Below are 16,324 nucleotides of genomic sequence, written 5' to 3'. Positions count from 1 at the left end.
GAAAATGTGTGAGGTACATAGGATGCTTAGGAAGATAGATTTTATCTTCTACTACCTTTACAAAGGCAATAGCTTCCCAATTAGTTACTCATCCTTTTAATGAGTTTATTAGCATAGTGCATTGCTTTTGTTGGGTACACAGTTAGTGCTATTATTTATACTAATATGGGGGGAGGGGCAGAGAAGACAACTACTAAATAACGAATAATCCAAAACATTGTTTTAGTACACTTTGGAATGCTATCAGAAACACAGAAGCAAAACACTTCCCCCTTTATACCTGGCATCCCTCATCTTGACTGAACTGGAGGATTGAAAAATGTTGTGGAAGAGGCTTCATGAACAATACAAAAAGTGGACACCTCACAAAGGGCTAATTGTGAAAGAGCTGTAAATATTGCCCGATCCCGGCTTTCCTTTTCCTTCATCACTACTCATTCTCAGCCTTCCTTTCAGACCCTTCCTCCGTCTCTTGCTCTTTAAATGCTGGCATTCCACTGGGTTTGCTCCTTATGTCTTATCCCTTTCATTGTCTCACTCCACACACACTTCCTGGGATGTAGGGAGAAGCAGGAAAGTTATGGCTCAGTACTTAGAGGTAGGAAAAACCTGAGGTGTGTCAAGTAGACACCCAAGGCAAAGAAGGCCAACCAAGACAGCCAAGGCTTGACTGGTTTGACCTGTAAAAATATAATGAGCCACTTTAGATTCATAGACAGCAAAAGGAAGAGTAGTTACAGCTGCCAGCTCCCAAGTCTTTGTCCTAAACACTAAAAAGGAAGACATCCAAACCAAAGGGGCCAAATGACAGTAACACGAGTTGTGGGGTGCCCCATTGCTGAGAGGTCAGTTCTAGACTGCAGTTATGCAGATTTTCATATTCTACAGTACTATTCTGAGGAGACAGGGCCAAAAGCCCCGGACCCCATCAGAAGCTGGAAAGTGATGAGAAACTGTCTTATGATGGCTTCCCAAGAGAGACTAGGAGGCAAATGGGGGATGGCCTTGGAGCACATTCTTCCAGGGCTCCTGTCCTCATGTTCATAGAGGATCTCAATGCATTCTGCCAACAACTCAGAGAAGCTGCAATTCAAGCTTTGCCTGCTTGTAAGGAAGCACACAAGTTCTCCAGGGCACCGTGAGGAATGGCACCCCACAGACAACTTCAATACATTTAAAAACTAGACAAATGCAATCAACTGTAAGGAAAATGAATATTAGCATCTGTTTATGTTTGAAGCGGTATCTCCCTAACGCCAGAGTAACCTGTTGAAAAGGGTTTTCCCCCCTTTATTTAAATAGAGGGAGTAGATTTGTCCGCCTTATGACAAACAACCAGTAGGGGTTACTTTTTAAAATTATCCAAAGTGTAAACAGAGCTTGAGAACCTTCATACAACTCCCATCTTAAACGTGAGGATTCCCTCCATCCCCACCTTCCTACCTTAAAATATATATTTTTCTTTCAGACCTTCAGAAACTTACTTTAAAATTGTATTGCAATAACCAATATAGAGCACAAAATTTCCTGTTTTAACCACATTCAAGTGTATAATTCAATCATATTAGTTATAGTAATAATATTATGTTATCATCACTGACATCTATTACCCCTACTTTTTAATCACCTCAAAAATAAACTTCTCATCCATAAAGCTATAATTTCCTCTTCCTGCCTAACCCCAATACATCCCTGGTAACCTGTAAACCACCATCTGTCTCTATGAAGTTTGGTTCTTCTAGATATTTCATACAAGAGAAGTCATACAACATTTATCCTTTTGTGTCTGGCTTATTTTGCTCAACATGATGTCTTGAAGATTCATCCATCTTGCAGCATGCAGCAGAACTTCATTCTTTTTTATGGCTGAATAATATTCTGTTGTGTGAATATATCACATTTTGTTTATTCATTCATCTGTTAATGGACACTTGGGTTACTTCCACCTTTGGGTTATTGGGAATAATGCTGCTATAAATATTAGTGTACAAATATCTGTTTAAGTCCCTGCTTTCAATTCTTTTGGGTCTATACCAAAAAATGTGCTTGCTGGATCATATGATAATTCTATTTTAACTGACTTCAATAGTGGCTGCTCCATCATCAGCAATTCCTATTTCTTCACATCCTCACCAAAATTTATTATTTCCTGTTGTTTTTTTAATTATAGCAATCCTAGTGGGTATGAAGTGTATCTTATTGTGATTTTTGATGGCCAATGATATTAAGCATCTTCTCATATGCTTATTGGCCATTTGTATATCTTCTTTGGAGAAATGTCTGTTCAAGTCCTTTGCCCATTATTTAATTGGGTTATTTGTCTTGTTGTTGTTGTTGGGTTGTAAGTTGCAGGAGTTCTTTATATATTCTGATTATTAAACCCTTATCAGATGTATTGTTTGCAATTATTTTCTCCCATTTTATATGTTTTATTTTCACTTTCTTTATAGTGTATTCTTTTGGGGGAAATTGTAAATGTGATTTCTTTTTAATTTCCATTTCATCAATAGATATTTTTAAAAATATAGCATGTCAGGCACTGTGCTTGGTATAGTCTATACCGATATAAAGGGATTGTCCTGTTTATCATGGAATAGGACAGTGGGAGGTTGTTCAAGAAGCTTGGCACTCTGAGGGTTGGAACAGCTCTGGAAAGTATCTTACAAAACTTCTAAAATGTGCATGGGTGTACAAACCTGGTTTAGGAGAAACTCAGTTTTAGAATAAAAAAATAATTTAAATTTTGCATATGTACATGAAATTGGGTTTTTAAACTTTGTGTCTATAGTCACACCACATTTGACCATTTTGACTGGACTGATTGCTTTATTATAGTCTGGCTGAGTTGACTGGTCGATTACTGGACGATCTAGTCAAAATGTCAACCTAGTAATGAGTATCAGAACAGCATCTCTTTCAAAAAAGCAGTGAAGGCTGCAGCTGATTGCCTATGCCCTGCCACCTAGATGACAGAAAAAGATAGTGAGAATTAGGGGGCAGTGTCAAAAGGGAGAAAAAATTGGCGGGCCATCATCTAAGAAGAAATGCTTGATCCAAACTTGCATTCTAATGAACTATACACTTCTATTGCCAAGTTGAATTTTTTTTTTAGCACTTGAACTAATTTTAATTAGAAGTGGGCATTGTATTGGAGCCCTGGGCATACTGTTTAGTTTAGCAGATTGGAAAACTCCTAGGAATGTTTAACTTGGAATAATTAACAAACATTTTGCAAACAATGGTATTTTGATGCCCGTACTTCTGTGGCTCATTTAAACAGTGTCTCAATGTATCAGTATCCCCAGTCATTGATCAGGGTTCCTGCGCTACTTCCTAATGGTACGCCTTTGGCTTGCTTTCCCACTCTAGGAATCCCAGCAATTATGGTGGCAATCCTACTCAGTGTGAAAAGAGATCTGTATGGAACTCTGAACCCATCCACTCCATTGTAAGTACCAGCATCTCTGCTTCTCAGGTCAGGTTGTCATGGGGTGTTCCTGACCTGGGACTTGGGACTTGGTGTTGTCATTGGTATCAAGAAGAACACTGCCTCAGCATTTCTGGTGCAAACGTGATCACAGTTGCACTCATACAATGGTTAAGTGCCTGGGCTCTGTATGACCTTGGGCAAGTTATTTTACTTCTTATTTCCACTTCCTCCTCTGAAAATGGGGATGTTTGCTCTTTAAGTTTGGTCCAAATTAAAATGAGATTATGTGTATAAAGTGCTTAGCGTGGTTCCTGGTCCATGGTAAGTGCTACATAACTAACAGTTACTAAGATTACAAGCTTATGGAACTTTGGAAGGAATTAGGGGGGTCATTATTTGGAAATACTGAGATAGGTTGGGAAACATTTTCTAACTTTCAACAAAAAAGAACAGAGAAGACTCCACAGCTTTCCCTTCTAAACTGTATCAGCTTTATTTCCCTCTTTTTTTGTTGTTGTTGTTGTTTTGTTGTTGTTGTTGATATATAAGCCCAACTCTTTGGTGCTCTCGACAGTAGCAATTTACTCCCTTCCACCTCTCCAGAACCTTCTTTTAGGTAGTTACTCTGTGGCTCTTTAGGCTGCACAATATCATTTCACACGTTTGATTTTTTTCGTTACCCATATCCATTCTCTTTATCATTGCCCTTCAAGTTCTCTTCCCCTGTAGATGTTTTCTCCCGGTAAACTAGAATTAAAGTGAGAGGTCCTGCTCTCAAGATTCCCTTTTCTTTCATATTGAGATGAAAGATTCCAGAGAGTTAAAAATTATATTGCCCCTAGGGTACGTGGGTGGTTCAGTGGTAGAATGTTGTCTTCCATGCAGGAGACCCGGGTTCGATTCCCGGACCATGTACCCCCATAAAAAAAATTATGTTGCCCTTTCCAGCAGATGTCTTCTTGTTAAAATTCCTTGCTATCCTTTCTTTCTCTCTTCTCTCCCTTCCTTCCTTCTCATCTCCCGCTCTGTCCTCCTTCGTTGCCTGGTTTGTGATTTAAAGAGTCCCCAGTGTCTAATGAAAAGTCCCCTTCAAAAAGAAAAAGCAAAAGCAGAACAAAATCACCTCCTCCCTTTAAAAACACTTTCATATATGAATGGGTTAATAAGAGGCAAACAGCTCTATGAGGTTTTTAAAAATTAATTCTTTTTGAAGAGGTAATTCATGCACATGGTAAAAAACTCAAAAGGACAAAAGAGTAGAGGATGGTAGAGCCCCACCCCCAATCTCTAACTGCCACTTTCTATCCCTGGAGGCAACTCCTGTTACCAAATTCTTGAGTATCCTTCCAGCAATGGTCTATGACTATACAATGAAATTCTTGTAGGATTTTTTTGCTCACTGTGTTACCCAAATGGTAGCTCTACACTGGCACCTTGTTCTTTTCGCTTAACAATATATCTTGGAGAGGATTCTCTATTCAAACTTGTAGAGCTATTGTATATTCTCTATCCTCATTCAGGGCTGAAGATGAGAGTCAGGGAACTCTGAGTATTAGACTCTATTAGGGAAATTAAATGCTTATTTTTCACTTTCTCCCAACACTCACACACAAACTCATACATACAGGAAAGCATCCACACCAACATGAACAACATGGTCCAAAGGGATTTATTTCTTGGCTACAGAAAAGAGATCTCAGCTAAGTCGACACATAGTTAAATTAGTCTTCTATGTCTGTGTTAAAAAATCAAAGGTGGTGTCTTCAGTTATTTGAAATGTTGTTAAATGAAATATTCTATTCATATGAACCACTGCATATTTCTTATTAATAGAAAACGGTAGAGCCATTATTCAATCCAGGGACCAGTGTTACCTTTTGTAGTCTATATCTGTAACTGTGCTGGGAGGTTTAAAATATACATCATATTTAAAGCAGTACAACTAGAGCTGTCCTCTTTCTGCTGCATTTTCATTAATTCTGATAATCTCATCGTTGTTTGATATAGCATTCACAAAAGCCATTCATTGCTCATGTCCTTCTATTGTGAAATTTATCATGCAAAGCAGAATTCATTCTGCAAATAAAAGCTCAGGTGTAAAGTGAGGTGGGGGGGGACACTACTTTTGGAGGAAATGCATAATTTGTTTTTCTGCTGTTGAGGAAGAGAATAGGTTCTTAGGGAACTGGACTGGGAAGTCACTGCATATGTAGGGCAGAAACATCCTTGAAGATTTCTGACTTGGCAAGAAAAACAGCCCTGGACTCGGGCTCAGGACACTCAGGCTGTAGTCCCAGCTCTGTACCCTAGTGGGTGTGAGTGAACTCAAGCGAACTCATCTTTCTGGGTCTCTGTATCCTCAGGTGAAATGAAACTGAGTAGATGATCTTCAAAGTGTCACCGAAAAAGAGGAATTTATGTTTCTCTACCTCACGATGGACTTCTTTTCTTTGTGTCTTACAGTTGCTGGATTAAAGACGATTCTATCTTTTACATCTCAGTTGTGGCCTATTTTTGCCTCATATTTCTCATTAATTTCTCCATGTTCTGCACTGTTCTTGCTCAGCTGAATTCCATGAAATCCCAAAGCCAAAAGACTCGTAGGAAGATGATCCTGCACGACCTCAAAAGCACCACAAGCTTGACATTCTTACTTGGCCTCACTTGGGGCTTTGCCTTTTTTGCCTGGGGACCTGTGAGGATCCTGTTCTTGTATCTTTTTGCCATTTCAAATACTTTGCAAGGTAAATTCTGCTTCTTTAACTTTTCCATGGCTAGCTAGACCTCCACCAAAGCTGTTTTCGCTTTGGAAAATTCTCACCTCTTGGAGACTCAGAAGAGGAAAAGAAATACTTTAAGAGGCTTCTGTTCTCAATGGGTTGACAGACAGCTATTGGAAACATTAGCAAGAGGTTAGGTCTTTGTTAAATGAATACACAGTCCACTGTCTTTTACCCAGGGTTGTAGGGAGAAACTAAATTGATAACCCAACTTCAACCAGTTGGGAATTTCTGTATCAAACCCTGATTCGCAAAACTTCTTACAACATTCATTGCATCAACACATGGTGTTTGTAAATGTACAGGTTAACGTTTGTGTTGACATTTTAACGTGCACAACTGGTTGAACAATTTCAACATTTTGCAGTTAAACACAGCAGTTACAAGACAATAAAATCATTAAAGTTATGACCCCACAGACTCTGACTCCATCAGACATCCTGATATTGTGAGGAAGAGCCAGGACAGGAATGTAGAGGAATGAAGGCGAAGAGCAATGAGCTCTTCTAGTCATTGTCTTGCCATAAACCGACCTTGGGAGTCACCACAATTAGTTGAATTCGATGACCTTGAGCTGTCTAAGGGCTCTAGAGCTCTTTAATTTCCTTCCTAGTTTCTGGTTAAAGTAGCAAATGACCAATGAAGTGAATAAATGCCAAAGATGGCATGAGTTGTAAAAGCTAGGAGCCTGGTTAATACACTACTGAATAATTGTTGATATTCATTTTAAACTGATTTTGCCTATTAAAAATCTTGGGGAAAGGTATGCAGAATGATTTCCAAGGAGTTTTATACTCTACCCCATCTTCTTATCCCCAAGTTTGGCCCAGTCCTTTTGGGCTATGGGGCAGCTTGGGTTAACTTGGCAGCCCATGGAGTCAGGTTCTCCCTTACTCCTCTCCACAGTTAATTCATCCAACAAACTCTTATACCAAACTGCAGTCCACTGGTTATACTCCTTGATATACTCCAGGAATAAAGGAGTTTTATGGTCAAATAAGTTTGGGAAATGTTGCAAACTATATTTCTCATTTTGGGAATGGCACAGTGTACATTAGCATAGAAAAATTCACGTGAAATTCTCCTGGAAAAAAATCTAAAAATTTGTTTTAACCCAGCATTTTTAAAACCTTAGAACCGTATGTCATTAGGCTTGCTCACCTGAGGAACCATAGAAAATGTGAATTGGTGTGCATTTATTATATGCCAGGCACTTGAAAAAGTGTTGGAAAGGGGTGTGCAATATAATATGAGGCATAGATTTTGCCCTCATGTTTTATGACTCTAGAAACCATCTCATTTTAGACCAATGATGTCGACCAACTGAAACCTTCAGTCCCATCAGATTCTGCCAACCTTATACAATCATACTCTGATTGGAATATAAAAAGACAGAAAATTAGCTATTCTTCCATGTGCCGTTTTTATTATCCCTCTGGTAATAGGGCTGGAATTTTCAGGAGCACTCTATACCACTCTCACTTATTTCTCTTTGAAGCTACCAGCATTTGGATCAGGAACTAGGCGCCTGCACAGATTTTTTCCTCAGCAATTACTCGTCTTCTCTTTGGCTCATTAATTCTGAGGAGAAACATGTTCATCCTGTGAAAAGAGGGCTGAAAGAGAAACTGACAATAGAACAAGAAAGTAAAGCAGTTTACAGCTTAAAGAAGAACATAGAAAATGTCCTCCAATTCTACAGTGGAAAGGGAAAATAGTTCCTAAGTAGCCTACATGGGGAGAAGCAAGCAGAAACCAGCTGGAGATCTCTTGAGAACTAAAACCAAAGGCCCCTAGATCCCATTGCCAGACAGACAGATCTGTCTGTCAGGTATGCTTTATGTCAATCAAATACCAAGTGCACATAGTCCTACCTGCCAGACAGAATGTGCCATCTTGTTCCCATCCATGCTGGGGACCTTTTTTTCAGAACCCTGAGCTTTAGACTCATTACACACACACACACACACACACACACACACACACACACACACACACACATTCCAAATGACCTCCAAACAAGAATACAATGAAACACGTGAAAAAATTAGCCATTTAAAAGAAAGGACAAGCTCACAATTCTGGTGGGAGAGGTCTGCCCTGTGGCCAGGTGTGGAAAAAAAATATGCTCATAATAGCCATTTGTGAAGGAGGAATGCACAAATAAGAGGCAGGTGACAAAAACCTGACATCTTCCCTCATGCCTGTGTTCTAGTGAGTAAGCAGATCAATCTGTTATTGGAAAGAAAAGGAGGACTGTCAGGCAGAGAGGGAGAACTGGCAGGCAGCTTATTGGAATTCACAGAATAACCTTTAAGTTGAAGAACTAACTAAACTCCATGCAGAAAATCTGAGCAATAATAGGTGCTCAATGTCACTGTTGCCCCTTACTTTTGCTGAAGCTGGCGGAGTTTTGTTTGCTCTGAGATTGGATTTTGCACTCATGCACTCATGGGGTTACTACATTGCCTTGCAGGTGACTGCTGCTCAGAAAAAGAATGATGGCAGCTGAATTCGTCACCACAGTTGTTTGGTTACAAATGGAGATAAATCCCTTGGGGGAGTTAGTGAGCTGCGTCATTCCGTTTAGCCTCCAGACTTGCTGCTTCCCACCTGGAATCAGAGAATCTCAGAGCTTGGGGCCAGGGACCTGAGAGGACCTTCAATTTAACTTCCCATCCGTGCTAGGAAGTTACTGATCTCTACCTGAAACTTTCCAGGGACAGAGAATTCACCTTCCCATAAAAGAGAGCACTAAACTTCTAATCAGTTCTCATTTTTATACTGGTCATAATTCAGGGTTAGGATTTGGGCTCGGCTGTCAGACTGACCTGCATTCAGTCCTGATGCTGCCAGCTCAGTGTTAGCTGTAGGAACTTGACCAAGATTACTAGATTGAGTGGACTCTTAACCTTGGTCTGTAAATTGTGCAAATGAGACTAAGGGAGCAATGCCCATTAAATAGTTAGTGAACACTAGCTGGGATTTGTACATGGTTGCTCTGTAGCTTCTTCCCATTACCTCTAGTTCTAACCTGGAAACCACGCAGAACAAGCCCAATTTGTCCTTTTCATGGCAGTCCTTTCAGATCTGTGACTATAACTACCATCTCTCCTCACGCTATATTCCCCTCTCCAAGTTTTCTCTTATTCAGGTAAAACAGCCGAGCTCCTTTAGCTTTTCCTCAAGCCTGTCACTATTCTTATTCACCCTATTCTGGAATACTTCAGTTTGTCACCATACTTTTTGTTGTTGTTGTTTCTAAAAATATTTTTTAATTGACAAATCTTCACACATATACGGTCTGTCCATGGTGTACAATCAATGGCTCGTTGTGTATTCATCATCATGATCATTTTTAGAATATTTGCATATACCCCTCCCTCTTATTGATAACTAGTATTTCAATCTACCCAATTTATTTTACCCCTTATCCCCCCTATTATGTATTTATTTTTATTTTTTTATTCATACTTTTTTTACTCATCTGTCCATACCCTGGATAAAAGGAGCATTAGACACAAGGCTTTCACAATCACACAGTTACATTGTAAAAGCTATGTAGTTACACAATAATCTTCAAGAATCAAGGCTGCTGGAACACAGCTCAAGAGTTTCAGGTTTTTCCGTCCAGCTACTGGAATACACCATAAACTAAAAAAGGATGTCTCTATAATGCATAAGAATAATCTCCAGGATAACCTGTCGACTGTGTTTTGAATCTCTCAGCCACTGAAACATTACTTTATCTCATTTCTCTCTTCCACCTTTTGGTTAGGAAGGCTTTCTCAATCCCATGATGCCAGGTCCCAGCTCATCCTGTGAGCTCTGTCTCATGTTGCCAGGGAGATTTACACCCCTGAGAGTCATGTGCTCTCTTAGGGGAGAGGGCAGCGAGTTCACCTGCTGAATTGGCTTAGAGAGAAAGGACACACCTGAGCAACAAAAGAGGTTTTTCTGGAGGTGACTCTTTGGCATAATTATAAGTAGGCTTAGGTTCTCCTTTGCAGGAATAAATTTCATAGGGGCAAACCCCAAGATCGAGAGGTCAGTCTACTGATTTGGTTGCCCCCACTGCTTGTGAGAATATCAGGAATTCTCAATGTGGGGAAGTTGAATATTTCCTTTCTCCCTAGTCCCCCAAGGGGACTTTGCAAATACTTTTTATTCACTGCCCAAATTACTCTGGGATATATTGAAGCATCACAGGAACCTGGACAAACCAACAACATCTCATGCCCTGTTCAAGATTCCAGGTACTTATGGTGTTCAACTAAATTGACCATATGAGTTAAATAAGGTAATGCACTACCCAAAATACAAATTTTTCATCAAATATACATCTCTCCCTTTGGTCTCACACAGAAGTTGAACTTTTAAAATACGGACAATATCATCCTTTACCCTGTATTCTGATTTACCTTAGTCCTATCCAGATCAGTTTCATTCATATCTCTAGTCGAAGTCTGATCCCTTTTTCAACTTTTTAAACAGTTCCTGTATGGGGTAGTGCTGACTTTAATAGCTTCAGGGCTCTAACTCTGAGTCTCAGGTGTCACCATACTTTTGAAATGGCGCTTCCTCAACTGAACTCAATGCTGGTGGAGATATGGTCAAACCAGATCAAAATGGCAGAGACTATCTTCTTTGCCTCAATCAAGATTCTTTGCTGTCAGTAATGCCCTATTTAAAATTAGCTTTGAGAGCATCCACTATTGACTTGTGCTCAGCTTGCAATGAGTTAAGACCACTCTGATCCATCACTAATCATTAACCTTTAACATAACTGGCCAAGGTAGAGGCCAAGCTGAATTCTGTATAGAGAACAAAGGTTACCAAATGCACTTGGGTCAAAATAAATATTTTGAGTCCCAAGTAATTATTGCTAAAGTTGCAGAAGGCTGTGAGAGCCTGTGCATCAAGTACCTTGGAGTTCAAGTCAACAAACATTATTGAACTGCCAAACAGTACTGGGAGGCAAAGGGAGACGTGATATGAAGATAAAAAGAAAGCATACCTCAGCCCTCAAAGACATGACTGCAAAGTGGAGAAATGGACAATATGTGACAAATATTTGTATATTTATGTTTAGCAATAATAATTGCTAAATGTGGCAAACATAGTAAGAAACAAAGTATATGGGAGTTCAAAGCAGGCAAGGTGAATTTCAGTTTGAGGCATCAGGAAAGAATTTGTGGGTAAAATGACTTTTGGCATGAGCCCTAAGTAGAAATCAGGAAATTAACAGGAGTTACTTCTATCCCCAACCCTAAGAAATCCAACTGGATCTCCAGGGCATTTGCAATCAGTGTCATCTTGACTCCTACTTTTATCTTCCAAGGAGATATTTTAGAGGTGGTGATGAGAAACAGCCAGTATTGCTGATAGATACCCTCAGCACCTCCCTCCCACTTATAGAGCCAAATCAGGGCAAGCAGTGGAAATTTTGGGCAGCAATTGTATAGTTTCCCAACAGTGGAATTGTGCCAAAGGGTAGGTGTATTTGATATTATGTTGCTGTTTAACAAATCACCCCCGAAATGTTATCTTAAAACAACATTTATTATCTCATATAGTTTCTTAGGGTCAGGAATTCAGGAGCAAATTGTCTGAGTGGTCCTGATTCAGGTTCTCTCATTAAGTTGCAGTCAAGCTGTTGATCAGGGCTGCAGTCATCTAAGGCTTGACTGGGGCTGGAAGATCTGCTTGCAAGATGGCACACTCTCACTCTCATGCCCGTGGAGTAGAGACCTCAGTTCCTCACCATGTGTCATCAAGGCAGAAGGCTTGGCTTCCCTCAGAGTGAATGATCAAAAAGAGACAGAGGCAGAGACTAAGATGAAATTTGCAATGTCTTTTTCAACCTAATCTTGGAAGTGACATACCATCACTTCTGCCGTATTCTATTGGTACAGTGTGGGAGAGGGCTAACAAGGGTGTGAATGTGGGATATGTGGGAGCCATCTCTGAAGCTGGTTACCATAGCAGGCCTGATCGCTCATGCTCTACAATGGACAGAAGCTCAGCAAGAAAACTGTGGTTGATATGAAGTCTTGATGCAAACCTTGCCATCACTGCCTTTGGGAGGGAGGCTTCTTATGAAATCAGAAAGTCAGTAATAGTCCTGGAGGGAGGGTAGTATCTATGGTGGCAATGGCAGGCTTGAGTCTTACATTGTTGACAGCTGGTGACAGAAGCTGAAAAAGACTGAATTTCTTCTCCTGGCCTAGGATTCTTCATTTTTGTGTTTCACTGTGTGATGAAGGAGAGTGTGCGGGAGCAGTGGCAGGTACACCTCTGCTGTGGGTGGTTGCAACTGGATAATTCTTCTGGTAAGACTGCAGTTTGGGTAATGTTTTGAATTTCACAATTTTTACAAAACTGATCAGATTAACTTATTTCCTACATCAACATTAAGGCTGATTCCGTGTCATGAAAATAATTTGTACTTTTGTGCTGAGGTGAATGAAGACAGATGAAGAGTGTGACTTGGGCCATATTTCAACCTAGTGAAGCTTCTTTTTATTCCAGGTTCCTTGGATTGTTTGTCCTGGCTGTAACTTGAGGCTCGATTCAATTAAAACAACATTGATTGAGTGCCTACCATGTGCCAGGCACTGGGTTTCGGGTCTTTCTGGCCCATAGTCATCAGTATGTTGAGTGGATGTGGGAAGCCAGGAGTGGCAGTGGAAGTGAAGAGAACTTAGCATTCCTAAGATACCTGGTGGGGTGGAATGCTGGGAACCACTGATGGCCCTTCTTGCAGAGTTGGAGTTGTAGTGGCCTCTGATGTTGCTTTTTAAAACTGGTGCTTCCCTGGATAGCATGTCCAGTCCCCACAAACTGATTTTCTATATATCAGAAGACTCTTCCATCCAGTTTAATCAGCTTCTCAGTCCCAATACAAAACCCAGTTTATTTCCTCTAGGAAAGGCAGTGCCTGAAATCTATGGTTCTATAAGTAACATGGAGATCCCTGTCCTTTACACTAGGCATGCTAGTAACTTGCTGATCTTTGTGCCATGCTCTAGGGAAAATGGGCATCCTTGGTGAGTTGGATGTCTCGGTACCACACATTAGAGAATAAATTTACTTCTCATAAATTCATAGAAAAACTGACCCCTTGAGTCAGAAAGAACACTGTGCATTGAGCTTTATATATTTTTAACAGAGTTATTGAGATATAATTTACATCCTCCCAAAATTCATTTTAAAGTACAGTTTAATGAGTTTTTGAGTTTTAAACTTTTTTGGTGTCATTCCAGATGGGAGCAGCAGGTGTGGACTAAATGTTGGGTATAAGCAAGAGAGACTGAATAAAACCTTTGGACACAAATTGTTGACACCGTCCCTCCAGTCAACTGCTACTAGTTCCACTTTCAAATCTTTAGGCTCAGCACAAAGCACTCCTTCAGACATAAGCTTCCCAAATGGTAAGAAAAAGGCTATGTTGCCAACACTTTTATTCCAGAGATATTGAATTAACCTGAGGCCGTGTACTTGGTTTTGAATAATATTTTCCTTTCAAAACTAAATTCAGCTTTGTGCATGCATATACCTGGGCTCATTCTTAGCTGAGGTATGTATGGAAGCAACTAGTAAACATAGTATGTATAAACTCGATGGATTATTAGTAACAATGGAGAAGAGACTAGTAGTTAAAAATATTCATGAGTAATTAAAAATTATTGTCATGGGCTGTTAAAACTAGAAAGAATTTAGACCTTATCTTGTCCAGTCCCTTAATTTTACAGATGGGGAACCTTAGATGGCAAAAGGAAAATGACTACGGGCAATCACTCAGCACATCAACAGCAGAATTGGTGCCAGAATTCAGGTCTCCTGGCTCTCCAGAATACGGTCTGGAGTACACATCATACTTAGATGTTCACCTTCTTCCATAGGAAGATATATTTCCAGGTACAGAGAGAGATTTTGAGGTCGGGTTGGAGTGTTGGGAGGGAAAGTGTAGAGAAAGGATTGCTCTAAAGCCCCAAAGTAAAGAGTGAGGCAAAATGAGCAAAAACTTTGAGTCAATGCTGTGATGATTTTGTTGTGTGCTTCCATTGGCTGTTGGTGCTGTGGCTTTTGGTTGCCTCTCTTAAAGGCCAAGGTGGCTCCAGTTCACACACACACACAAACGCATACACACACACACATCCTTTGGTGGCCTGGCTGCAGTCATTCTCCCACCTTCTCATTGGTGGTGGTAGGTCTGCCTCATCCACTTGTATTTTTCACTGCATTGGCTCAAAGAAACAGCTCTATGTTCCAAGAGCTGCAGCCAACCTGGAAGCAGTGTGGCAGGCAAGAAAAGCAACAAACATAAAGTCAGAAGGCTTTGGCACAAATCCAACTCTGTCACTAACTCTGCAACCTTGGGTACATCACTCCCCTGCTCAGAGCTATATCTCGTCACTTTCAATATGAAGGAGCTATAATGCCTGACCTTGAAAGTACCTACCAGCTTCAGATCTGTGTGAGGCAACATTTTTCCAATTTAGGCTGGTTGCCTGGTGCACGGAGTCTCAGTCTCCATCTCTGTATGAAAATCTTAGAGTTGCACATGAAAACTTTCCCTGGCCACAAGAGTCCATTACACTCCAGCCAGCTAACCCACAGATACGTTCTGGTAGAGGTACCGGGGAGCCAGGGTATGGGTGGTGGAAGCTCCTAAGTAGGTGACAGTTGGGGGTGTTTGGGAAATAACATTTTTGAAAAATGATTAGTTAGTATTGATTCCTCTGCTGCCCTCAGGGTATATTGTTTCATTAGCAAATATCCAACTCAAATGTGTACATGTTGTTCTCTGGAAGAGCAGAAGCAAATACCACGTCCAGGATTTTGATGCTATAGCAAGCAATAGACCTGGAGAGCCAAGGGACCTGGGAACTGCATCAAGGGACTTGTCCATTGTGACAGTAACTTAGCCAGTGAGGGTAGCCAGTAATTAATCAAGTCTCTTGTTCTGTGGGTTCTAAAGCTGCAATCTGCTGGCTGCCATCAAACTTATCGCTGTCAGAAGCTCAATTATATTAGCCCAGAGGGAAAAAATATCACTGCCTGTGCTGCTAGGCACTTTCCAACTTGAGAACCAGCCAAACCTTCAGAGCACAAATACCAAATTCTTAGATGTAGATGTGTGTATATGTTCTCGTTTTATGTTGTCTCTTCCTGAAGGCCTCCAAGGTTTGAACATGAATATCTTCCCTTAAGTTCAGATCTTTACAGTTCCCTGTCTGTTATTCACTTTGCAGGGAAAAAAAAAAGCCTATGCGCCTGTAACGGCCTCAACAGTGCTGTCAGGTTGAATTAATTCACCATGAATTTGTATTCAACTATCTAAGGAAGGCACCACTTGCCTTTTCACTTGCTTTCTAGTTCCTTTATTCATTACTAATTTGAAAAAAAAATGTCCTATTCTCCTACTACGTGCCAAGTCCCCGATGCCCTTCTTTTCTTTGATGCAGATGAGTTTGACGAAGATCCCTACTGCTTCTCTAACTTGGGTTGTGACGTTGTGCCTGACTACGTAAGAAGAATGTTACCCGCGGGAATCAAAATGAATCCCACTCATCAACAAAGATTTCTTCAATGAAGCCTGGCAGAGACACTCCCCTCCCCACTGTGGGGGAAATTTTGAATTTGTGAAGCGGCCTGCCCCGACTTTGTATTCTAAGTATTGTTTTGTAACGGACAGAATGAGATAATACTTAGTGAATATTAAACTCAGGATAATCCTCCTATTCGTCGTTAAAGGTTTTTTCTTTCTTTTTTTAGATAAGATTTTAGTGAGATTGTGGTTTATTCGGAGAGAAATAGCTGCAGCACTGGAGACTTTGCTTTTCCAAAACTGGAAGTGCTCATATCCTAAGAGTAAAAAAAAAGAAGACCAAGGTTCCTTATTGTGCTGGGAGCCAAGCAGTTTCACATGGCCAGAGTAGCAGAACACCCAGTGGGCTGCATACCCACAGAAGAAATAGATAGGAAGAGCCACAAATCTATACCTTTTGGGGAAAAACCCCACAAAACTCTGCCCTGTTAACTTGTTTTGACAAAGTACCTGAAATTCACATTATTCAAGTCACTCCTTTGACTGAAGCCCCTTATTAAA

The 16,324-nt window shown here is 40.4% G+C and overlaps 1 protein-coding gene across 1 annotated transcript in view; it reads left to right on the top strand.

Annotated features, from left to right (window-relative positions):
- The window catches only part of ADGRG4 (adhesion G protein-coupled receptor G4), a 182,763-nt gene extending 166,825 nt beyond the window's left edge, over positions 1–15,938 (top strand). Inside the window, 5 exon segments of the mRNA XM_077146785.1 lie at positions 3,370–3,448; positions 5,894–6,174; positions 12,441–12,542; positions 13,476–13,643; positions 15,681–15,938. Of these exon segments, the coding sequence (XP_077002900.1) occupies positions 3,370–3,448; positions 5,894–6,174; positions 12,441–12,542; positions 13,476–13,643; positions 15,681–15,808 (758 nt within the window). The 3' untranslated portion in view covers positions 15,809–15,938.
- The last annotated feature ends 386 nt before the right edge of the window (positions 15,939–16,324 follow it).

This window comes from Tamandua tetradactyla, chromosome X (assembly GCF_023851605.1).
Source record: "Tamandua tetradactyla isolate mTamTet1 chromosome X, mTamTet1.pri, whole genome shotgun sequence".
In the NCBI taxonomy this organism is placed as follows: Eukaryota; Metazoa; Chordata; class Mammalia; order Pilosa; family Myrmecophagidae; genus Tamandua; species Tamandua tetradactyla.
This window is presented reverse-complemented; position numbering and strand designations above follow the sequence as displayed.